The sequence below is a fragment of the Prionailurus viverrinus genome, chromosome F1 (genome assembly GCF_022837055.1).
Source record: "Prionailurus viverrinus isolate Anna chromosome F1, UM_Priviv_1.0, whole genome shotgun sequence".
NCBI classification, from domain to species: Eukaryota; Metazoa; Chordata; class Mammalia; order Carnivora; family Felidae; genus Prionailurus; species Prionailurus viverrinus.
This window is the reverse complement of record NC_062577.1, coordinates 66964666-66987973: the sequence shown is the minus strand read 5'-3', so window position 1 is coordinate 66987973 and position 23308 is coordinate 66964666. Positions and strand designations below refer to the sequence as shown.

The following is a 23308-nucleotide window of genomic DNA, read 5'->3' as shown; positions in this document are numbered from 1 at the left end:
CGAGCAAATAGTCAAGAAATCAAAGATCCTCCTCCCAGTGTCGATCATTGGACATTTCTGAGGCCCCAGAACCAAGTGTGGGCGTGAACTGGGAGGAGGAACAAGTCTGGACAGAGCGCAGATGCCAGGTGTTTCCTCCCCCACCCCCCCACCCCCCTTCTGCAGGGAATGGGTGTTGAAGAGCAGCATCCTCATCGCCATGGCTGTTTACACGTACCTCCGCCTCATCGTCGACCACCACGGAACTGCCCAGCTCCAGGCCCTGCGGCAGAAGGAGGTGGACTTTTGCATGTCGCTGCTTCGCGAACGGGTGAGGGCTAAGACTGTGGGCAGGTGAACCCTAGGATGGGACACCTGTGTAAGTTTTGTGAGCTGACCTAGGCTAGAGATGTCATTTTGGGGAGATGGGGATGGTTAAGGCCTGGTGTTTTTCCATCATTCCGAAACAGAGCAAGGGAGAAGGTGGGAATCTGCGTGGAGCAGCTCTGGCTCCAGGAACTGCTGTCCCTGGAGGAGGGATTTCCAGGCCCTCTTCATGGACACTGTTGTATACCACAGACCCCGGCTGCCCATTATTATGCAACCCCCCCACACCTGGGTGATGGCTGTGGTCAAGTGGGATTATGAACTGTCCACTCCGAGATCTCCCAAGAGAGGTCCCAGAGCTCTGATCTCTAATGCAGTAGCCACTCCCCATATGTGGCAACTTAAAGTTAATCAAAATTAAATTTAAAATTGAGTTCCTTAGTTGAATTATCTACACACATTTCAGGTGCTCATTAGCCACCTGTGGCTGATGGTGACCCTTTTGGACAGCACAGAGATGGAGATCATTTCCATTACCATAGGTTGTTCTGTTGGACAAGGGGAGTTTGGGGAAAGGTGTTTGGGGCTTAGCTTGCCTGTTCTGTCCTTTTGGAATTGTAGTCTCTCGATCTGGGTCAAAACCATCCTGGGAGGAGAGAGGAGTAGATTCATGTGAAAGTCAACAGGGCTTTAGTAGTTACCAGTAACCTATCCTCCTTATGTCCATCCCCGGCTTCCAGCTCTCTCCCCCAAGCAGCTGGGAGCCAGTCCTTTGGTGCCAGAAGAAATCCTCTGGTCCCTTCGGCCCTCTTTCCTTCCTTCCCTAGAACGAGCTGCTCCTTGGTCCTCCCTGCAGCAGGTAAATTATCCGTGTTTTCATTCTCTCTCCTGTCCCCCCTCCCCTCATCAAGTTCATGGAATGTTTGATGATTGGCCGGGACCTCGTACGACTACTTCAGAATGTTGCCAGGATACCAGAATTTGAACTGCTTTGGAAAGATATTATCCATAACCCTCAGGCCTTAAGTCCTCAGTTCACAGGTAAGGAAGGGCCAGGGCATCCTGCCCTTGAGAGGTGGGAGTTCGGAGTATGTGCTGAGTGAATCAAGAGGGCAGAGGCTGGAGGGTAGGAGAGGCTTTGGCAGCCAGAAATAGGGAGCTTGGGACAGGGCAGGTTTTGCCAAGTACAGCTGGATGTGGGGGTGGCAGGGGTCCAGAGCAATTCTTAGGGTTCCCAGACAGCCCCTGCCTGGCAGACTGCTGCTGCCATTGGTCCCAAGAAAAACTGAGGCAGAGCCGTGATCCTCCTCCTCCTCCTCCCCCTCCCCCTACAGCTCTTTGGCTTGGGAGGTGAGCTGATGGCCAGTTTCCAGGCTCACTGGGTCCAGCAGGGGAGTCAGAGGTCAGCTCGTGAGACTGAGTCAGCAGAGGGGCTGGGATTAGCCCTGTAAGAGAGTGCTTCTCCCTGGGATCAGTCTTGCCTCTGAATTCCAAGGATCCAGCCTAGCCAAAATTCTGTTCATGAGAGGGAGTCTTGTGTGCCTCTCCCTGACAAGGTCCTTTTGAAAGCTGTTTCCCCTTTTCAGGGTCCCTCCCCACCTCCAACACGCACGCATGTGCACATGGAAACAGTTGTCTGAGCCCTGGAGAGTCAGGAAAGGAGGGGAAGGTCCTGGTCCTCCTTTATATTGTATTGCTCTTATATTGAACATGTGTTGAGTTGTTTTGAGTGCTTACGTGTGTGCTAGACACGTGTGTTGATTCATTTAATCCTCAGGACAACCCTGTAAGATGGATATTTTACTTTCCATATTTGCAGATAAAGAAAATGAGGTTCAAGGAGATTAAGTAATTTGCCCAAGGCCACACAGCTAGTGAGTGTCAGAGGCAGGATTTGGATCCAGGTCTGTCTGACTCCAGAGCCCGTGCCTATACCACAACCACATTAATCCCAGGACCCAGGGATGGGACCATAAGGAGCAGAAAGAGAGGCTAGGGTTTCCCATGTTTTCCCCTAACTTTCCCACATGTTGCCAACTGGATATTGTGAGTAGGGGGCTCTGAACGGCCAGGAACAGAAAAGAAGTAATATATCTGGGTCCTGGGGATGGTGGTTGGTTGGAGCAGAACATTCAGATGCTGATTAGAGCCCCCACTTGTATCTGTGCTTGACCTCTCTTGGTCTGGTCTTAGAGTTTCCCCATGAGCAAGACCACTGGCCATAAGTACCTGGCCCAGGTTCCCCACCTGCCTTCTACTCCTTCTGGAAGGTCCTCAGGCTTCTCTCTTTTCTCTTCCCTTACATACTTGGTCCAGGTATCCTGCAGCTTCTTCAGTCCAGAACATCCCGAAAATTTCTGGCATGTCGTCTAACCCCAGATATGGAGACTAAGCTCCTCTTCATGACCTCCCGGGTAAGCTAATCTTTTGCAGCAGGAACAGAAGCTGCAGGTTAGCTGGGCTTCTTCCTCCAGCCTGCAGATGCATTACCGTTGAGTGCTGGCTGGCAGAGTGGTGGCCAAGTGGGTACCCAATCTACCTGGCATTGGGCAGGTGCCATGAGCTGGGGATACGGCGTTCAGTAAAAGAGGTATAGTTGGAGCTCTTGCGAAGCTTTCAGTCTATCTAAAACCATCGCTAAACCAAAAATTATACACAAATTATGTAATTTACAAATGTGAAATGTGTGTAAAAGCGTATAGAGAGGTGTTCATTCTGGAAAACCCACCGTTCCTATGGCCAAATGTGAATTCTCAGGAAGAGCTTTGGCCTGGTGGTTTCCAAACATGGCTGAGTTCTAGCAGGATTGGGTGAGCAGCATGTTAAATATACATGTCCCAGGATCCCAATCTCCCACATAATCTGATTGAGGAATCTATGTTTGTTTAACAGAGTTTCCAGGCAACAGCTCCTCTACAGCCAGTCTGGAGTTGGGGAGCCTTCTGGCCTAGTCTGCTTTCGGTTTCCTGAGTCATCCAGGAGAACCGCGCAGATCTGTGCTATCCCATGTAGTAGCCACCTTCGGGTTGCAGTTTAAATTAGTTAAAGCTAGGGCCACCTGGCTGGCTTAGTTGGTAGAGCATGTGACTCTTGATCTCAAGGTAGGGTCTTGAATTCAAGCCCCACGTTGAGTGTAGGGATTACTAAAAATAAATGCCAAAAATAATAAGTGAATTAGTTAAAGCTAGGTAAAATAAAAGATTCCGTACCTCAGTTGTGGTTCAGTAGCCATCATCATTGCAGAAAATTCTATTGGACAGTGTTGGTCTAGACATAGCTTTCTTTTTAGCCTTTCTGCTCTCTGTTTTGGTTGAATTTGGGGAATAGAAGAGGAAAACCAGATCTCTGCTCTTACTCAGTGTTGCTATTTGTAACCACGTTAGAGTCTGATTGGGGGAAGGAATTGCTGCAAGAAGCTTTGGAGAGTCTGTGTACCTGGGATAGTGACCCTTTAGTCACTCGACATCAGAAAGCTTTTGGTCAGCTTTCTGTCAGGCTCAGTCCTTGTTCTCGAGGAACATTCCTTGCTGGCCACAAGGGGCTTGCGAAAATAAGAAAAGATAAGAAAAGTGCTTACAACTGGAGCCTCAGTGACTGGAACAGGAGGAAGGAACCAAAATCCAGCTGCAGTCACAGTTGGGGGCAATTGGGACATTAGGTTGGTGGCAGGAACGAAGGCAACCCTGGCACAAGACGTGAGTGAGGAAGGTTCTTGGCAACTTTTTTCAGTCAAGGAAGATTTAAATCAGCAAGTCTTCCTTTGGGAAGGAAGGTCTCTCCTGAGAAGAAAATGTGAGTTAGTGAATGAGTTGAAGCACAAGATGGAGGTGTAGGTCACGCCTAGTGTTGAGTGGTCCTCCCGTTCCTCCGCCCGAGACCCCGCCCTTCCTTCCAAGTTCCTCCAGCGCCCCCTTCCTCCAGGTGCGGTTTGGGCAGCAGAAGCGCTACCAGGATTGGTTCCAGCGCCAGTACCTGTCAACCCCAGACAGTCAGTCTCTGCGCTGTGACCTCATTCGCTACATCTGTGGGGTTGTCCACCCTTCTAACGAAGTGCTGAGTTCAGATATCTTGCCCCGATGGGCCATCATCGGCTGGCTCCTGACAACGTGCACGGTGAGGGGCTGGGCTGTAGGGTGGAGGCTCTTGGGTGGTGAAGGGTCCTCGTCCCTTGAGTCTCCCATATTTCCTTGCTTCTTCCTGACTCTTGGCCTCCTGACCCTTACCCAGCAGTACCCCTTCACTTTCTTCCCACTGAGTGTCAGCCTTTGTCCTGCTTAGGTTTGTCCCTCTGGAAGTTGACTACACTCAGTATTTCCCATCTGGGTTTGTGGTTGGATAGGTTCTCTGTCTTTACTGCTGGTCCCCAAGCCCAGATTTCTGAGGCCTCCCTATCTTTACTTTTAGCTCCAAGAACCATATATGGTTACTCCTCTGAATGGCTCCTTCCTCAGATTCAGGGCTTGTCTCAGACCCTCACTTCCTAGGCTTTTGGCATCAGCTTTGGATACTTGTGCAAACCAGGGGAGCCATTTCTTTCTCAGCATGTTCCTATCTGTTCCTTAGGTAAGGAAGCTCCAAACTGTCTGCTCTCTGGCTTCTACCTTCTGACCTCTTCCAACAGAGTTCTCCTCCCCCTGTTGACTGGGTCCTCGGAATGTGCTGATTCAGACACAATCACAGGCTGTTCCTAGGGGTCCTTCAGCCGGCAATGTGCCCCAGGAGCCCAGGAGGGGCAGCCTAGGCCCTGGTCTGAGTGCTGTGTCAGCTAGGCCCCGTTCTCCTTTTCTAGGAGCAGGGATGTGTTCTTCTGGACAAACGAACGGGAACCCAGGCCAATCCCTGGCCCCTTGGTCGGTGAGACCATGGCCAGTCTCATTCGTATGCAGACTTGGGTGCCCCTCACCCCTGGAGGCTTCTGTCTGTCTCACTAGGAACTGAATTTATTTCTTAGATGCACAGCCATGTGAACCCTGGAGGCTGCCTTGCGCTTGTGCAGGAAAGGGAGCTGTTTGATGAAACCAGCCCTTCTTTCTCACCTCTCTCTTCCAGTCAAATGTCGCTGCCTCCAATGCCAAGCTGGCTTTGTTTTACGACTGGCTGTTCTTTAGCCCAGACAAGGATAGCATTATGAACATAGGTATGTGACTGGGAGCAGGCAACACCACCCCCATCTCCCAGGCCACTGCCTAGTCTCGGTGACGGTGGTCCTAAACCTCAGGGCAGCGTCGGGGGAGACAGCTTATCTGGGAGCAGTTCGATTGTTCCTCACCAGGGCGCCCTTGATGTAGAAGGAAGATTGCTTTTGTGAGGCCAAGCACTCACTCCCTCTCTTTTGCCCAAGAGCCTTATGCTTGGGGCTCCGGTGGAGTGGCCTAGGCAGAGGGCTGTGCCGCACCCTGCTTTTCCTCTCCCACCACTTCCCTCTTCTAAGCCGGATGCTGGACAAGGGAGATGAGGGCTAGGAGCTGTTTGGGGTTGTCTGCTTTTGGGTCTGCTCAGTGGGAATAGGGGGTAGGGATACAGCTCTCTGGAACCATTCCTATATTTTGATGCCTTGTTTCATGGAATTGGGGACAGACTACCTGAAGTGGGGACCCTTTAATTCTCCCTTCTCCAGAACCAGCCATCCTGGTCATGCACCACTCCATGAAGCCACACCCAGCCATTACTGCCACACTCCTGGACTTCATGTGCCGTGTAAGTGTGTGTCCCCTTCACCTTACAGGTGTTCCTAGTGCCCTTCATTGTGGGAGCAGCTGTAATCATAGGTCCTGCCCCCAAGTCAGTGAACACTCCCCTTCCCTATTCCCGCCATCTCCTGTGGGATCTTTCCATGTCTCCATGGGCTTTCTCGACTTCAAGGATAATGACTTAAGGTAGAATCTGGTCTCTCTGAGGCCAGGTCTAGTAAGAATTAACCATTGTAGCAGCTTGGAATGGTCAGGACCATTCCAGACCTTTCCGTAGTCATACTCCCCAGTGTCTTCTGATCAAAACTGAAGCAGCTTTTTAGATCTGGTTCAGCAGAACACTCTGGATGGCAAGTCATGTGCTCATTCTCCCCTCCCTTCCCTTCCAGATCATTCCCAACTTCTATCCACCTTTGGAGGGCCACGTGCGACAGGGTGTCTTCTCCTCCCTCAACCACATTGTGGAGAAACGGGTCTTGGCGTAAGAACTTCATGTGCCCATAGGCAGGTGGGAGGAAGGGTTGTTTTCTCTTGTGTCCCTAAGCCAGGCACATTCAGAAAGTGTCAGACCACTGCTGAGCCTTTTCTCTTGACTGTTATGGAGCGTACCGGCTCCGCCTCAGACTGCTAGGAATATGTCCTCTTGACTCTTAGAGAAATTTCTGTCTTCCCATCATAACCCAAGGCTCTGAGTATGGCCCAGCTTTACTGGTTGGTCGTAGACCTCTCTAAGTGCACGCCGCATTAGAAGTGAGGAGCTGCAATGTGGACCTTCATTCGTGTCCCCCACCCCCCCCCACCAGGCATCTGGCTCCCCTGTTCGACAACCCCAAGTTGGATAAGGAGCTGCGGGCAATGCTGAGGGAGAAGTTCCCTGAGTTCTGCAGCTCACCCAGCCCTCCTGTGGAAGGTATGGAACCCTCCCTTCTGTCACCTGTTAGAGACGCCCAGGGCTCTCAGCCGTCTAGGGTGTCTCCCCAGTGCGGGTCTCCACCTCTGTGACTGTCCGGTTCAGGTTCTCCTTCCCCACTTTCTCTTTTGATGTGTTTATGTGTTGTCTTCTCTGGCTCTCCATCTGTCTCATCCTCCCTGACTCTTGCTGACCTCTCTTGCTCCTCAGCGCCTGTTTCTTCTCTTACTAAATAGCCTCCCCTCCCCCTCCACAGGGAAGGCTTTGGTGGGATGTGTGTCTGCCTCCCCTCTCTCTGCGCCCCGGCCCCTGAGGCGAGGGGTCGTGTTGGGTCTCGGGTCTTGCTCCCAGTTACACACGCACACACCCTTTTGTGTTTGGGGGTGAGGCTGAAGCCAAGCAGAGCTTCTCAACTCGGTTTTGAAGCAAAGAGCCCTTGGGACTGTCCCTGGTCTCACCTATTTGCCGACACGAGCTAAGCACAGCAGTCTCTTCCCTTGCCATTCTTGCTCCTGGCAGAAACCCTTGCACATCGTGGAAGGTCGTGGGGGCACGAAGGTGTCCTTCCAGGGTCTGTCATGCCCTCAGGTCATGAACTCCCTGTAAGCCCACCTGCTCCCCAGCCTCCCCTTTCCAGGGTGTCAGCCACGTTAGGTCACAGGATGCCTTGTTTCTTTCCTCCCAAGTCAAACTTGAGGAGCCGGTTTCCGTGGAAATGGACAACCACATGTCAGACAAGGATGAGGGTTGCTACGACAACGCGGAGGCAGCCTTCAGTGACGACGAGGAGGACCTCAGCAGCAGAGGTGCGTGCAACAGCGAAGGGGCTTGGGTGGTGTCAGCCCCGAGGGGACCAGGTGGCAGGAGCGGCCTGGCCTCTGTGGACTTGGCCCCCAGGTTAGTTGTGTTAGCAGGGTTACTAGACGGGACTCCAGGGCACGGAGCCCTGCCCTTGTTTGCTCCGGAGCCTGGGTGTGCCCACATGCAGGGAGCGACGCTGCGGGCCCCCTGCACACCCGGCGTGTGGGGCTGTCCCTGTGGCTGGGGTCTGGGCAAATGGCTGCTTTCGTGAATTCCTCCCTCCAGGAAAGAAGAGGGAGTTCCGCTTCCATCCTATCAAGGAGACTGTCGTGGAGGAGCCAGTGGATATCACCCCGTATCTTGACCAACTGGATGAGTCCTTAAGGGACAAAGTGCTCCAGCTCCAGAAGGGGAGGTGGGTGCAGGTCGTGTCCTCAGGCTCGGGAGGCCAAGCCCCAGCCTCCCCCCTGGTACTGAGTGGGGTGCCCGGGCGTGGGGTGGGGGCAGTGGGGGCTCCGGGGTTGTGCCTTCTGCTGTTAGGTTGTGAGGTTCCTCGTTCCCCAGCACCTGTTTCTCGCTCCATGGTTTTGTTTTTGTTTTTTTTAATTTTTTTAATGTTTATTTATTTTTGAGAGAGAGAGTGCAAGTGGGGGAGGGGCAGAGGGAGAGGGAGACAGAATCCGAAGCAGGCTCCAGGCTCCGAGCGGTCAGCACAGAGCCCGACACGGGGCTGGAACCCACAAACTGTGAGATCATGACCTGAGTCGAAGTTGGATCCTTAACCAACTGAGCCCCCCAGGCACCCCAACTCCACAGGTTCCAGGGACAAGAGCTTCTGAGCACCAGAGCAGGATGGTGGGCATTTCCCTTCTCTTAGGGCCTCTGCCCGGAGAGCAGCAAATTTTGCCCTAAAGCCTGCCCCCACCCAAGCCTGGATTCACACAGGCCTCCTTTGTTTTGTCTGTGCGTGAGTGTGCTTTGCTGGGTGTGTGTCCTGCCCTCTGCTGTCATGTATGTCCCTGCGATTTCCTCTCCATCCCGCACTGCAGTGACACCGAGGCCCAGTGTGAGGTCATGCAGGAAATCGTGGACCAGGTTCTGGAGGTGAGGAGAACCGACCCCCCCCACCCCCCCCGGCCCAGGAGGAAGCAGCCCAGCCCGCCCAGAGTAGAACTCCCCACCCAAGCATCTGACTCTTTCCTTCCCGTCTCCCACACGGGTCCCCTCTGGTGGGCAAGGACCTGTTGGTCCTGGAGGTAGCAGCAGATGAGTACAGTGGCTCTGGGTGGTGGGGCAGTAAGGCTTGGGTCAGGCGGTGAGAATCTTCCCCCTCTGTCCCCACCCAGGAAGACTTTGACTCGGAGCAGCTGTCCGTCCTTGCTTCCTGCCTGCAGGAACTCTTCAAAGCCCACTTCCGAGGGGAGGTGTTGCCTGAGGAGATCACTGAGGAGTAAGGCATCTCTCTCCTGACCCCTCTACCACCCACAGGCTTCTGGGAGCCAGAAGTGTGCTCTTGGAGCCCCAGTCCAGGAGGCATCTTGCTGTGGACTTGAGGGAAACCATCTCTTAACTTGTTTTGTTTGTTTGTTTTTAAATTTCATTTTCAAGTAATCTCTACACCCCTGTGTGGGGCTCAAACTTAAAACCCCAAGCCCAAGAGCCATGTGCTCTCCCGACCAAGTCAGCCAAACGTCCCTCTCTTCGCTTATTTTTAGTCTCAACGTGTGCCCGTTCACTTAAGGATTTCTTTTTGCCTGCTGAATGCAGAGCACGGGACAGTGGCCTCTAGCGCCTTTTCCTGGGTGCCCTGCTGCTGCTACTGAGCCCAGGGGCCCCAGCCCTTGCTGCTTTAGGTGGGATTGGACCCTTGCCTGGGTCTTCCCTGAAGGGCAGGAATCTCTCTTTTTTTTTTTTTTTTTTCCTTTCTTATGTTCATTTATATCTGAGAGAGAGCACAAACCAGGGAGGGGCAGAGAGAGGGGGACAGCAGTGAGCCCAATGCAGGGCTTGAACCGACAAACTGTGAGATCACGACCTGAGCCAGAGTTGGACGTTTAGTCACCTGAGCCACTCAGGTGCCCCAGAAATCACATTTTCAATGACAGTCACAATGCAGACTGTGGTGCTCGTTGGGAACCTGTTCTCTCTGTAGCAGTAGGAAGTTAACCTTTGGTCAGGACAGGAGCGGGCTGGCATCCAGCCTCCATAACATCTGCCTGCAGCCCACCTTCTCCACTCGCGTGGACCCTTAGATGTCACCCCCCTCCCGCAGGTCCCTGGAGGAGTCTGTGGGAAAGCCTCTCTACCTAATATTTAGGTAAGGACCCAGCCGTTCGGGGGCACTGCCGTGCTGTCATCCCTCTTCACCAGGCATATGCCTCTGTCCTGGGGTAATGGGTCTCCCTTTCCAGAAGGAAGGGGTTTGCAGGGGGCACAGACACGCCTCTCCAGAAGCTCCACAGGAGAGTCTGCCCCACGTCAAGTTCTGTCCTTCCCTCCCGTCTGTCACGTCCAGGAACCTGTGCCAGATGCAGGAGGACAACAGCAGCTTCTCTCTGCTTCTGGACCTCCTGTCCGAGCTGTATCAGAAACAGCCCAAGATTGGCTATCACCTGCTGTACTACCTGAGGGCCAGGTGGGTAGGGGCCTCCCCGGGCACGCGGACTCCCTGCCGCAGCTGTCCTCACCAGGGCCTCCTGTGTGTTTGGGTGTTCTCTGATAACAGCTTTAAAGCACATCATTCCGTGGGTTTAAGTATATTTGCAAAGTCGTACAAATTATCGCTACTGGTTACTTTAGAACATTTTCGTCACCCCCAAGACAAATGTGTGTCCCACTTAGCAGTCACCTTTCCGTTGTCCCTTTCGCCTCACCCCTGTTGATCACTGCTCTGCTTTTTGTCTTTATAGATTTACTTTTTCTGTGTATTTCTTATAAATGGAATCCTACAACGTGTGATTTTTCGTGACTGGCTTTTTTCACTTAGTGTAACGCTTTAGAGGGTTATCCCCTTCGTAGCACGGATTGGTACTTCATTTCTGTTTGTGACCAAATACTGTTCCTCTGCATAGACACACCACGGTCTGTCCATTCACCTGTCAGTGGATGTTGGTTTGTTTCTGCCTTTTTGTCTGTTGTGAATAGAGACGCTCTGAGCATTCACGGACACATTTTTACCTAGACATGTGTTTTCAGTTTCCCGGAGTACAAGAGTGGAACTGTGGGTCAAATGCCACCCCTAATTTTAAATTTGTGAGGAATTGCCTGACAGCAACCGGGTTCCAGTGTTTCACGTGCACCCCAATACTTGTTATTATCTGGCTTTTTGATGACAGCTGTCCTGATGGGTGTGAAGTGATGTCTTGTGGTTCTGATTTGCATTTTCCTGATGGTTGATGATGCTGAGCATCTTTTTGTGTGCTTGTTATTAGCCATTTGCATATTTTTTTTGGAGAAATGTCTCTTCAGATCCTCTCCCATTTTTTTTTTAATGTTTATTTTTGAGAGAGAGCGAGCAAGCATGAATGGGGGAGGGGCAGAGAGAGAGGAAGAGAGATAGAGGATCCTAAGCAGACTGTGTGTGGAGAGCAGAGAGCTCGATATGGGGCCTGAACTCACAAACTGAGCCTGAGTCAAGTAGGATGCTTAACTGAGTGAGCCACCCGGGTGTCCCTTCCTCTCCTATTTTTTTAATTGAGTTATTCATCTGTTTATTGTTGATTTTTTTTAAAGAGTTTTTGTTTTTGGGGGGCTTTTTTTGTTTTTGTTTTTTAATACTATGGATACGAGTCCCTTATGAAACATCTGGTTTGCAAATATGTTCTCATTCTGCAGGTTGTCTTTTCACTCCCTTGATGGCACCCGTTGAGACACAGAAGTTTTATGTGTTGTTGAGTCATGTTTATTTTTCCTTCTGTCACTTGGGCTTGTGGTATCTTGCAGATTTACTCCTGTGTTTTCTTCCAAGACTGTGGTTTTCAGTTCTTATGTTCAGGCCTATAACCTCTTCTCAATTGCTCGTATGTGATGTGAGGTGGGGGCCTGCCTGTGTTCCTGCCTTCATTGCTCGGCTTTCTGGCCTGATCTGAGCCCTGTCCTGTGTTCGACGGTCACCAGTTGGCAGCTTCACTGTGTGTGGTCAGCGCCCTGTCGGGAGCATTGAGGAAGGCAGGAGAGGGCCACGAGACAGACTTGCCCAGAGCATCAGGGGCAGCAGAGGGGTTCCGGGGTGGGGTGGGGGGCGGCGACTGAGGGGACGGGCTGCTGGCTCAGGCCCAACTGGTCTTGCAGCAAAGCCGCTGCTGGGAAGATGAACCTGTATGAGTCCTTTGCCCAGGCCACCCAGCTGGGCGACCTGCACACCTGCCTGATGATGGACATGAAGGCCTGTCAGGAGGACGACGTGCGGCTGCTGTGCCACCTCACGCCCTCCATCTACACAGAGGTCAGTGTCTGCCGGGCTCCGGGCGCGGCTGCGCAGGGCAGGCTCACGACACCATGTGCCTCATTGCATACGACCCTGACCCTACTTCACCCACGCCTGCCGGCTCGATGGGCCCCCCTCTGTTAAAAGTTACAAAATGTCTCCTGTTCTGTGCCTTGTGGTGTGAGACGTGGTCTGGGCCTGTACACTTGGCTTCCCAGCTCCGGCCACACCCTCTGGACCCAGCACAGGTCCCCCAGCCGCAGCCACACTCACACACTACAGGCCCTCCAGCCATCTGATGGCTCACCCTCAGTTTCTCTCTAGTGGCTCCCAAAGACCACAGCCTTTGTGGTGGAGACTTGCGTTTCCTTGTTCACTCACTGTCTTCTCTAGGAACTGGGACATCGGAGGAGGTACCCTCTCTTCCTCCTCTGGGCGAAGTTCCCAGGCACAGGGACATCAGGAAACAGGGTGTGGGCGCAACAGGAGGAACTGTGATCTCCCCAGAAGCTGCAGGGGCGGAAGAAGGGGGCATGACCAGCACGCGGCAGTTTCCTCCTCTGCTCCCTCTCAAGAAGGGAAGCCTCCTGCCCCTCGTACACCCCAAACACACTCCGCACCTTCCCTTCTGTGCCCGAGGACTAGCATAGAGCGGGTTTGTGTTTATTGCCAGACAGGAGCGTTTATTTTGTCACCGCTGCAGCTCGGCACTCACCGTCACGTCCAGTCCTTTCAGGTTCTGGTTTCATCTCTAGATGGTTCCCCATTCCTTTCCACACACACACACACACACACACACACACACACACACACACACAGACACAAAGAGAACAAATTTCAGTTCTTAAAGGGTTAGAGTCCTGGCTTCACAGCTGTTGGATCTTTGTTTAGGGACTCGTGTTAGGACCCCACCATCCTGCTTAACCCTGCCATCCCCTGAGCATGCGGGAACAGAGGGGGTGGATTATGAGGTACAAGCCAACGGGGGCACCCTGGACTCTTGCCCCAGCTTCTGTCTTTTTCTGTCCAGTTTCCAGATGAGACCTTGCGGAGCGGCGAGCTGCTGAACATGATCGTGGCTGTTATCGACTCTGCGCAGGTGCACAAGGAGGTCTCATCGTGGGGGGCCAGCTGACGGGAGCCAAGGCCTTGGCTTGCACCTGTGTGCACTTCAGGCCGGGGGGGCTAGCAGGGAAGGGGACCCCTGGGAGGCAGCCTGGGCTCATTCTCTGTATTATCTGGACACTCCAGTTCCACAAGGAAAGTGAGAAGGTGGTGTTTTTTGTTTGTTTGTTTGTTTCTTCGCTCTCAGCTGGCCTTCTCCTGGGCGCAGGGTGAAAATAATCAGGCCGTTGGCCTTCCACTGTGCACAGACCCCGGGAGACTGCAGCTTTGCTAATGCGTTCTCATACTGAGCCCGGGTCCGTTTCTGCCCCTGTCGCCACTCACTTGCCCCATTCAGGAGAGAAGAGCCCTTCTTTCTTTGCCTTTCTCCTAGCTACATTCTGTCCCACAGTTCTGCCTCCCAGCCCTTCCCTCCTCCCCAGGCACAGGCTGGGATGGGTCGGGGCCCAGACTCCAGCCAGGGAGACAAGTTGCCCTTCTCCCTCTGTTATCTGGGCGTGGAAACCACTTTAATGGTTTGTTTGTGTGTGTGTTTGTTCTTTAATGTTTTGCCTCCAAACAGGCCTGTTGCTCTTTACCAGCCCCTTTATCCTTCAGATACCCCAGCATCCATCATTTCATCCCCAGCCCTTTAAACGAGGTTTTCATTTCCCCTGGTTTTTCCCTGTGTGAGGCCTCCTGCTTCTCCCTGCATACTAGCTTCCTGGCCTCTTTTAGAACCAATGGGTTTTGCCTTCTTCCTCCCCGTCCTTAGCTCCAGGAGCTGGTCTGCCATGTGATGATGGGGAACCTGGTTATGTTTCGAAAGGACTCAGTCCTCAATATTCTCAGTAAGTGAGCAGACCCCTTCAGACACCTGGGGGAGAGAGGCGTGGCAGCCCTGGGTATTTCCTAGTAACAGCGGAGCTGACTCTGGGGCTGTGGATGGGGTGGACCACCGCTGTGCCCTGCTGTGTGGTCTTGGGCAGTGTCTCTGGATCTGTTTCTTGCTTAGGCTGTGGGAATACAGAAGCGATATGAACTCTTTGAAAATAACACTTTGTGTGGAAAGGGAGAGTAACTGCAGCGTCAGGGTCACTGTCCTCGCCTGTGTACCAGCCCTGCTTGGGATGCTGGTAGTCTGTGGATTAGCCCCGTGTGTGCGTGCTAATGAGAGAGAGAACGCACCCCTTTCTCTGTCCCCTGCAGTCCAGAGCCTGGACTGGGAGACCTTTGAGCAGTACTGTGCCTGGCAGCTCTTCCTGGCCCACAACATCCCCCTGGAGACCATAATCCCCATCCTGCAGCACCTCAAATACAAAGGTGAGTAGGGTCGCGGGCAGGGAGAATTGGGGGAGGGACGGGGCAAGGCTGGGGCCCCACCGCTGCCCCTCCGGAAGGCGAAGTGCTGAAGGCCAGGCTCCCTGTCGGTCACCTCCGCTCTTCAGGGGTGTCCTGCAAGCCGGCCCACGCCGTGCCGGGCAGGAGCCGGGGGCTCGGGAGCAGGGACGGGTTGTTCTACCCTGGAAGACCATCCTTGCTGCTTTGAGTGGCTGTGGATTGGGGGATGGGAGACGTGCTAGGATTCTCCCTGGAATTCTGCCGCCCTCTCAACAGCCTCTGCCCCCCACCCCCACCCCACAGAGCACCCAGAGGCCCTGTCTTGCCTGTTGCTTCAGCTCCGAAGAGAGAAGTGAGTTCTACTTGCGGGGACTCTAGCTCCCAGTCACAGTGTCCCAAAAGATAGCCCCCCTGCAAAGGGCTCCTGTCCTGCTCCTTCAGGAAGCCGGCCACACTTCTTCCTGTTGTGGACATCTGCTGTTCTGCCCTTCCCCCACAATGATTTACAACCAAGCAGCTCCCCTGGGATCCGGGCTTCCTCTCGACTTTGCACCCCTGCCCACCAGGAGCTGCCCTGGGAGGAGGGGGTGGGGTGGGGACCGGACATCCCTGTTTCCTGCTCCCCATCCCCCCTTCTCCGGAGGCCCCGTGGAGGAGGCCCCTCCACCCTCCAGTGCTGGCGCTTTCCCAGCAGCTGTGGGTCCGTTCCCTCCTATCTCTTGCCCACCTTCCACCTTCTCTGCTCTCTCCTGAGAGATTAGAGGTGGTACGGAATGTCCTTCAGGAAGTAGGCAGGTTGGGGGCTGTGGCTCGCCAGCCCCTCCCCAGCGCCTTCTCGGGCTGAATACCGTTCTGTCCTTTGGCTTCCCTGGCCCATTTCCTGACTGTTCTGGGCAAGGTGGGGGGGACTCGGTGAGCCGCTTCCCCAGCACGTGCCAGCTACCACCACAGAAACCGCAGAATCACGTCTGTGTCCTGGCTCGGCAAAGCACGGAACCAGCATTCCTGGGCCCAGAGAGAAGAGGGAGAGGGCGTGAGAGCAGGAAGCTGCAGATTCGGGTGGGGTTTGAGGGCTGAGGTTTGGGGAATAAGTAGGCAGGAGAGAGCAGGGGTCCCTGAGCACCCCCCACCCACCCCTCTCGCGCACCCAGGCCCAGCGAGGAGATGGTGAAGATGGTGCTGAGTCGGCCGTGCCACCCTGATGACCAGTTCACCACCAGCATCCTGCGGCACTGGTGCATGAAGCATGATGAGCTGCTGGCTGAGCACATCAAGTCCCTGCTCATCAAGAACAACAGCCTCCCACGCAAGAGGCAGAGGTAGGACCCGGGCCTGCTGTCCGCCTGGCTAGGGGTGACACCTGGTGGCCTGGAGCTGCATGGTCCAGGATGGCCCCTTCCCCGCTTGGCCCGACGCCCTGTGGCTGGCCCCTGTTCTGCTCCGGCCTGCCCCTTAGGGGCTGCCTCGGGGTGGCGGGGTGGAGAGGGTGTCCCACTCCCCTCAGCTCAGACTCTGGCCACGCCACTTCCTGCAGCCTGAGGAGCTCCAGCAGCAAGCTGGCCCAGCTGACCCTGGAGCAGATCCTGGAGCACTTAGACAACCTTCGTCTCAACCTGACCAACACCAAGCAGAACTGTATGCACCACAGACCCCCGAGCCTATCGTGCATGGCACTGCCCTGGCTCAGGCCGGCCCTCGAACGGGTGGGGGTGGGGGCCGGAGAGCCGAATGAGCTCCTGTCCCTCTCACTGCCCCTCCGTCCCCGCTCTCCCTCTTCCCTCCAGTTTTTAGCCAGACCCCGATTCTGCAGGCCCTGCAGCACGTGCAGGCAAGCTGTGATGAGGCCCACAAGATGAAGTAAGGCTCCTGGCACTTCTGGCCTCGGGAGGCGGTGGGAGGCCCGGGGGAGGAAGCCTGCTGGGGATGAAGATTCAGTGACCAGCAAGGGCAACAGGTCTGGGCAGGGGGCAGGAAAAGAGGCTGGGACGAGTGTGCTTGAGGGCGCCTTCTTCTTTCCCTCAGGTTCAGCGATCTCTTCTCCCTGGCTGAGGAATACGAGGACTCGTCCACCAAGCCACCCAAGAGCCGGAGGAAAGCAGCTCTGTCCAGCCCCCGCAGCCGCAAGAACGCCACCCAGCCGCCCAACGCCGAGGAAGAGTCCGGCTCCAGCAGTGCCTCCGTGAGCACCCCCGCCACCGTGCACAGCAGCCACAGGGGGAGCAGGTGCGGTTGGGGCCAGCAGCTGCCCAGGCTAACGACACCCCCCACCCCTGAAATCTCTTTCAGGAGGAAGAAGACGCAAAACCGAAGCCCACCAAGCGGAAACGGAAAGGGTCCTCTGCGGTGGGGTCTGACAGTGACTGAGGCCCTGTGTCCCCCATCCCAACCCTGGTCAGACTGCCCTCCTCCCCTTGGTGTTTCGGAGGTTAATAAGGGCTGGGGAGATGGTGGGGAGACGCTCTGTCCCCCAGCCCAAAGTTCACCTGGTGGGAAGGACGCGCTGCCTCCTCTGGCTCAGCCTTGAGAAGCCGCCGTGCAGCCCCAGCCCCTGCCCCCTTCCTCTCCAGGGGCCTCCGGCCCCATCACACTGCTGCTCCTACCCACTCACATCCCGCCGAAGCCAGAGGCTGCGGGAAACCTGGCCCGTGCGGGTCTTCCACCCCTGCCCCTCCCCAGCCTCCCAAAGAGAAGAGAAATGGCAGATGGGGCTGCTGGCCAGAGAGGCCAGGTATGGGAATGAAGAAAGGTGTGTGGGTGCCCCTTCCCACGCTACCCATCAGGCCCTGGTTTGCCCTGAACACGCATTTCATAGTTGCCCTCTGTCCTCCTGCGTGCAGTGGGCATTTCGTCAGTGACATGGTCCACCTGCCTGTTCTTAACATGGGGCAGGTGCCGCAAGAGTTCAGGCAGGGACCGGAGAGGGAGGCCGCGGCCCCACCGGCCTAGAAGCTTGTGTTGACCTGATGTTGGCACCCCAGGCTGGGCCAGAGCCCTGGGACTCCCTAGAGGGAGCCATGTCCACAGAACTGTCAAATGGTCCTATTTCCTTGGCTCTGTCGGTTTTGTTTTGTTTTGTTTTGTTTTGTTGGCAGAGATAATCGCGTTTTAAAAGTTTTTAAATGACAATAAAACAAGCCAGAACCTCATTTGTGCTGGAGTAGCTGCCCCCACTTACCCTGCGCACCTACAGGGCATCCCTCTCCGTTGTGGCCCCTCAAGGTCCCCTCTTGCCTTCCTGCCCACCCCTTTGTCTGGAGCAAGAGGAGTTCTGGCTTCTATACCGCCCACCTGCCCATTCTCCCTGCTGCTGTGGGCTGTGGGCCGGGCCCTGACCTGTCGGGGTACCATCTCCCTACCTGCTGAACTCTGCCCCTCCCTGCGCCTCTCTCCTCGGCATAAGTATTTGTCCAGTTGAGTAGGTCTATGTGGTCACCAAGTACCGGAGGACGGCTTGGGGGTGAGGGGTGCCCCAACTCGGATTCTGAAGGATCGAAGTGCGCCTAGTGACCGCACTCACATCCCAGGGAGAAAGGACCCTCTTTGTTCCACGGCCTGGCCACTTGCCCATCCGTGTGTCCCCGCAGAAGAGAGCCCCTTGGCTGGCCGGGAGGCAGACTGAGGAGGGAGGAGTGACGTCTGGGTGGAGGACAGACCCCGCCTTCAAACTGGTCTGTTAGGAATCCAGTCTCCCCTCCCTCAAAGCTAACTACTCCGGCCTCTCCACCCCCGCCCCCAACCCCCCCCCATCCTTCCCGTTTCCTCCTCCCCAATTAAAACCTGGATGGAAAGCATTCACTGGCCCCAGTTACTGGCGCCCTTGCCCGAAGGGAGGGGCCTCCGCCGTCGCCCCTCCAGAGCGCGGGCCGTCCGGGCCCCCAGCCATCCCCTGGCGCCGCTGCTGGCGCCGGTGGAGGGCGCGGGTCAGGCCCGGAGGCCCGAGTTCCTCGGTGTGTCTGGGGAGACGCTGGGGTGGCCTCGGGCCGGGAAGCTCTGTGGGAGAAAACCCGGCCCCGGGAGGGTGTGGGTTCCCGGCCGTCGGGGAGCGAGCGCGGCGGTGGGGAGGGCGGGGAGCGCGGGGCCGCCCCCCACGCACCTCCTGGCCTCGGCTCCGCGCCCGTGGGGGGGGGGAGGGGGGTGGGAAAGGGGCGTGTGCCTGCGCACGCGCGCTCCCGGGAAGGCGAGGTCTCCGCGCAAAAGCGAGCGGCCCCAGTTTTCGGGAGGGAGCGGCGGCGCCGAGCGGAGGACGAGGGCGCCATGGCCGGGCTCCTGCTGCCTGCCGCCGCTGCTGCTGCTGCCGCCGCTCCTGCTGCTGCTGCGGACGCTGCACATCTGGCCGCGGCTGCGCTGGCTAGCGGCGGACTTGGCCTTCGCGGTGCGCGTCCTGCGCTGCAATCGGGCTCTCCGGGCGCGCGCCCTGGCCGCGGCCGCCGCCGACCCGAGGGGCCCCGAGGGGGGCTGCAGCCTGGCCTGGCGCCTCGCGCAGCTGGCCCGGCAGCGCCCCGCGCACGTCTTCCTCATTCACGGCGCGCGACGCTTTAGCTACGCGGAGGCCGAGCGTCAGAGCAACCGGGCTGCGCGCGCTTTCTTGCGCGCGCGGGGCTGGGACGCGGGGTCGGGCGGCGGCGCGGGGAACGAGCGGGCCGCCGGGGCGGCCGGCGCCGCGGCCCCTCTGACCCCCGGGGCCACCGTGGCGCTGCTGCTCCCCGCCTGCCCGGAGTTCCTGTGGCTCTGGTTCGGGCTGGCCAAGGCCGGCCTGCGCGCGGCCTTTGTGCCCGCCGCCCTGCGCCGGGGTCCCCTCCTGCACTGCCTCCGCAGCTGCGGCGCGCGCGCGCTGGTGCTGGCGCCAGGTGAGGCCGGGACTGCAGAAGGGGCCCAGCTGACTCGCAGGGGCTTGGGAAGGGCGCTTGGGGATATGAGGCTTCGGCTTTGCGAAGCGTTGGGGCTGCGTCTGCGGTTCCCAGAACGGTGACGGAAGATGCGCACCCTTCGCCCTCGCCCGGAGGAGTGAGGTGGTGGGGAGGGGCGAGGGCGGCGCAAGTGGGCTGCGGGGTGGGGAGGCATTCTGGGCCGCCGAGCTTTGCCTTCCCACCCCATCCAGAGCTCCTGGAGTCCCTGGAGCCTGACCTGCCGGCCCCTGAGAGCCATGGGGCTCCATCTGTGGGCTGCAGGCCCCGAAACCCGTCTGGCCGGAATCAGCGATGTGCTGGCGGAGGCCTCAGCCGAAGCGGATGAGCCGGTGCCCGGGTACCTATCTGCCCCCCAGAGCGTAATGGACACGTGCCTGTACATCTTCACCTCCGGCACCACGGGTGAGCACGGGACACCAGACTCCCCTGCCAGAAACTAAGGCAGAGAAAGGCAAGACACTAGGAACAGGAACCGTGGCCTCAACTCCTAGGCCACTCCTCCACCCCCCTCCCCGGGCCCATCCCAAGATCCCAACCACGACTGTATTCGCTTCTGCCGCGCTTCCTCATTTCTCCACCTCCCTGAACTTCCCGCCATTTCCAGGACAGCTTGGCGTCAGCTTCAGCCTTGCCTCTTTACCCAGCAGGGGCTGAGGGAGCGCGGGGCCTGGAGCTCAGACCCTTCCACCCATGTCCCCCATCACCCACAGGCCTCCCCAAGGCTGCACGGATCAGCCACCTGAAGATCTTGCAGTGCCAGGGTTTTCTACCAGCTGTGCGGTGCCCACCAGGAGGATGTGATCTACCTTGCCCTCCCGCTCTACCACATGTCTGGCTCCCTACTGGGCATTGTGGGCTGCCTGGGCATTGGTCAGTCTCTCCCACTCCCACCTCGACCCTCCCCAAACTTCAGTCGTCCAGCAAACTTTTTTTTTCCTAGCAAACGTTTATTTAAGTACCTACTGTGGTACGCTCACCTGGGGACGCTTCCAGGCGAGGGAGGAGGCAGTGATCTCCTCTCCAAGAGCTCCTGCTGCAATGGAGAAGCATCACCCGCACAACCTAGACACTGAGGAACTAGGGAGGCCTCCAGGCTCCACGTGGGGGAAGGTGGGGGAAGGGCCGAGCATGTCAGCCCAGGGAGAAGCAAACGGAGAAGAAGGTTGGGACTTGGGGGCCTAGGCATACAGGATGCACTGTTTGGGGACAGGAAGTAGGGAGAGGGCATTAACCTCTCTGGGGCACCGGAGGGAAAGCAGGAGGGCCACCTTGGGCTGCTGTTGACTGTCCCAGCAGGGCCTTCCCAGAAGGACACTGCAGTGAAGGCTGGTGTCCGGGAGGGAGGGGGTCAGGTCTCCCCCCACAGCCCTCAGTCTCACCTTCCTTCCTCCCTTCTCTCCCCACCTGTGGCAGGGGCCACAGTGGTGCTCAAGTCCAAGTTCTCAGCTGGCCAGTTCTGGGACGACTGCCAGCAGCACGGGGTGACGGTGGTCCAGTACATCGGGGAGCTGTGCCGATACCTTGTCAACCAGCCCCCGGTGCGTGGGCACATCCTGGGCAGAGCTGCCGCCACTGGGCAGGGAGATGGGCAGCTGGCAGGAGACATTGGGACGCCTGCCTGGGGGCTGGACGAGAACGGCAGGCAGGGTGGGGTGAGGGGCCTGGGATGCCGGGGCTTCCCTTTTGGGAGCTGGCATCTTGCTGTTGAACCTTCTGCCCATCTCCCCTCATCTCAGAGCCAGGCGGAACGGGGGCATAAGGTCCGACTGGTGGTGGGCAGCGGGCTGCGCCCGGACACCTGGGAGCGTTTTGTGCGGCGCTTCGGGCCGCTGCAGGTGCTGGAGACGTATGGCCTAACGGAGGGCAATGTTGCCACTTTCAACTACACGGGCCAGCCAGGTGCTGTGGGGCGTGCTTCCTGGCTTTACAAGGTAAGGGGTGGGGGAGGAGCTGGAGACCCCGTGGAAGGTGGGGGCTGGCAGGGAGGGGCTCGTGCAACTGAAATGACCCAGTGCCGGGGTCTCCCTTCCCCCAGCATGTCTTCCCCTTCTCTTTGATTCGCTATGATGTCACCACAGGGGAGCCGGTTCGGGACACCCAGGGGCACTGTGTGGCCACATCTACAGGTTGGTGCTCAGGTTGGGGGGGGGTGCAGCCGGCAGAGGGTTGAAATTGGAGAGTGGGGTGAGGGGCCAGGAAGCTCTGGGCGAGGTGGACAGCTCCCCCTGACCCCAGCGGCTCTGCAGGTGAGCCTGGGCTGCTGGTGGCCCCAGTGAGCCAACAGTCCCCCTTCCTCGGCTATGCTGGGGGACCAGAGCTGGACCGCGGGAAGCTGCTGAAGGACGTCTTCCGGCCTGGAGATGTTTTCTTCAACACTGGGGACCTGCTGGGTCTGCGATGACCAAGGCTTTCTTCGCTTCCAGATCGTACTGGAGACACCTTCAGGTATCTGTCCAGGACACCCTGATTCCTTTCCTGGACATTTGACCTCTGTGACCCAAACCCCCTAAACCTAACTCCCTAACTCCCACCCAAACCCAGCCACTCATCCGAGCTCTCCTCTCAGACCTTGTTCCCTGTGACCGTCTGGCGCCCTGACTGCGTCCTCCCCACACCCCCATAAGGCCCCGAATCTCTGCCCTCTTGCAGGTGGAAAGGGGAGAACGTGGCCACGACCGAGGTGGCGGAGGCCTTGGAGTCCCTGGATTTTGTTCAGGAGGTGAACGTCTACGGAGTTACCGTGCCAGGTGCCAAGACACGGGAGGTGGAGGGCAGCCGGCCTGCCACCCTGGACTGGTATTACTTGGGCACAGGGAACATGAGACCTGAGAGCGGCTCACCACAACAGCTGGCCTTTCCCCCGACACCACCAGGGCACGAAGGTAGGGCTGGGATGGCGGCCCTGGTTCTGCGTCCCCCCTACTCTCTGGACCTTGAGCAGCTCTACAGCCACGTTTCTGAGAACCTGCCGCCTTACGCCTGGCCTCGATTCCTAAGGCTCCAGGTAATCGAGTCCTCCTGCTCCCACCTCTCAGCCCCTGCACCCGCGGCAGCCAGCGGCTTCCAGACCCCACGCGGGGGTCCTTGTGCAGCTCCATCCCTGGCGGGAAAGAACAGCTCCTTCCTGGGTGTGCACTCTGTCCGTCATTCATGCCCCCCTCCGGGCTTGGCTCCTTCTCTGTGACCCCCTATCCCAAACCCTGACCTCATGCCTCCTTTCCCGGGACCTGCCCCTTGACAGAATTCAGGCAAAGTACCCCTTCCTTCCTTCAACCCCTTTTGACACCCCTTCCAGGAGTCTCTGGCCACCACAGAAACCTTCAAGCAGCAGAAGGTTCGGATGACAAAGGAGGGTTTTAACCCGAGCGCACTGTCTGACCCCCTCTACGTTCTGGACCGGGCTGGGGGTGCCTACCTGCCCCTCACACCTGCCCGGTACAGTGCCCTCCTGGCTGGGGACCTTCGCATCTGAGAGCCCTCCCCGCCAAGGTGTCTGAGGGAGCGGCTTTGTGGGGTGGGGGTGTGGCAGGTGCGCCAGGGTTCCCCCGGGGTCTTTTTTATACCAGATTTGTAATCATTATTTTGTAATAAATGGGGCCAGGGCCAATCTCTGATCTGTGGCGTCCGTCTTCCCTGTCGGCGGAGCCGCTTTTTGCTCCGACGTTTTCCCCTGGCACAGAGCCACGTACGTCTCTGCCCTGACTTCACACAGGCCCGAGCTCCATGTCTGGACCTGGGCCTTTTCCTCTCAGGTGACCCCATGTGATCCTTGTCCTCGGGGAGTCCCTGGCGGATGATGTCTACCTGTGCGGGGTGTCCCCTC

The 23308-nt window shown here is 57.1% G+C and overlaps 2 protein-coding genes across 2 annotated transcripts in view; both read left to right on the top strand.

Moving 5' to 3' along the window:
- INTS3 (integrator complex subunit 3) overlaps positions 1-17724 on the top strand; it is a 39065-nt gene extending 21341 nt beyond the window's left edge. Inside the window, exons 7-30 of the mRNA XM_047839836.1 lie at positions 166-310; positions 1218-1347; positions 2623-2720; positions 4228-4419; positions 5356-5443; positions 5924-6003; positions 6386-6477; positions 6800-6906; positions 7593-7712; positions 7993-8122; positions 8757-8811; positions 9054-9157; positions 9980-10024; positions 10223-10342; positions 11998-12151; positions 13164-13232; positions 14013-14088; positions 14447-14560; positions 14882-14930; positions 15730-15897; positions 16113-16213; positions 16363-16435; positions 16601-16757; positions 16865-17724. Of these exons, the coding sequence (XP_047695792.1) occupies positions 166-310; positions 1218-1347; positions 2623-2720; positions 4228-4419; positions 5356-5443; positions 5924-6003; positions 6386-6477; positions 6800-6906; positions 7593-7712; positions 7993-8122; positions 8757-8811; positions 9054-9157; positions 9980-10024; positions 10223-10342; positions 11998-12151; positions 13164-13232; positions 14013-14088; positions 14447-14560; positions 14882-14930; positions 15730-15897; positions 16113-16213; positions 16363-16435; positions 16601-16757; positions 16865-16942 (2545 nt within the window). The 3' untranslated portion in view covers positions 16943-17724. The remainder of the gene's footprint in view (positions 1-165; positions 311-1217; positions 1348-2622; positions 2721-4227; positions 4420-5355; positions 5444-5923; positions 6004-6385; positions 6478-6799; positions 6907-7592; positions 7713-7992; positions 8123-8756; positions 8812-9053; positions 9158-9979; positions 10025-10222; positions 10343-11997; positions 12152-13163; positions 13233-14012; positions 14089-14446; positions 14561-14881; positions 14931-15729; positions 15898-16112; positions 16214-16362; positions 16436-16600; positions 16758-16864) is intronic.
- A 635-nt stretch (positions 17725-18359) lies between these two features.
- SLC27A3 (solute carrier family 27 member 3) lies at positions 18360-23099 on the top strand. The gene is given in 14 exon segments (XM_047839886.1): positions 18360-19425; positions 19677-19711; positions 19713-19887; positions 20196-20248; positions 20250-20355; positions 20899-21023; positions 21222-21416; positions 21521-21611; positions 21732-21874; positions 21876-21903; positions 21906-21930; positions 22135-22232; positions 22359-22489; positions 22781-23099. Coding segments are annotated over 14 exon segments (2448 nt in total). The 3' UTR covers positions 22958-23099.
- Positions 23100-23308: the final 209 nt, after the last annotated feature.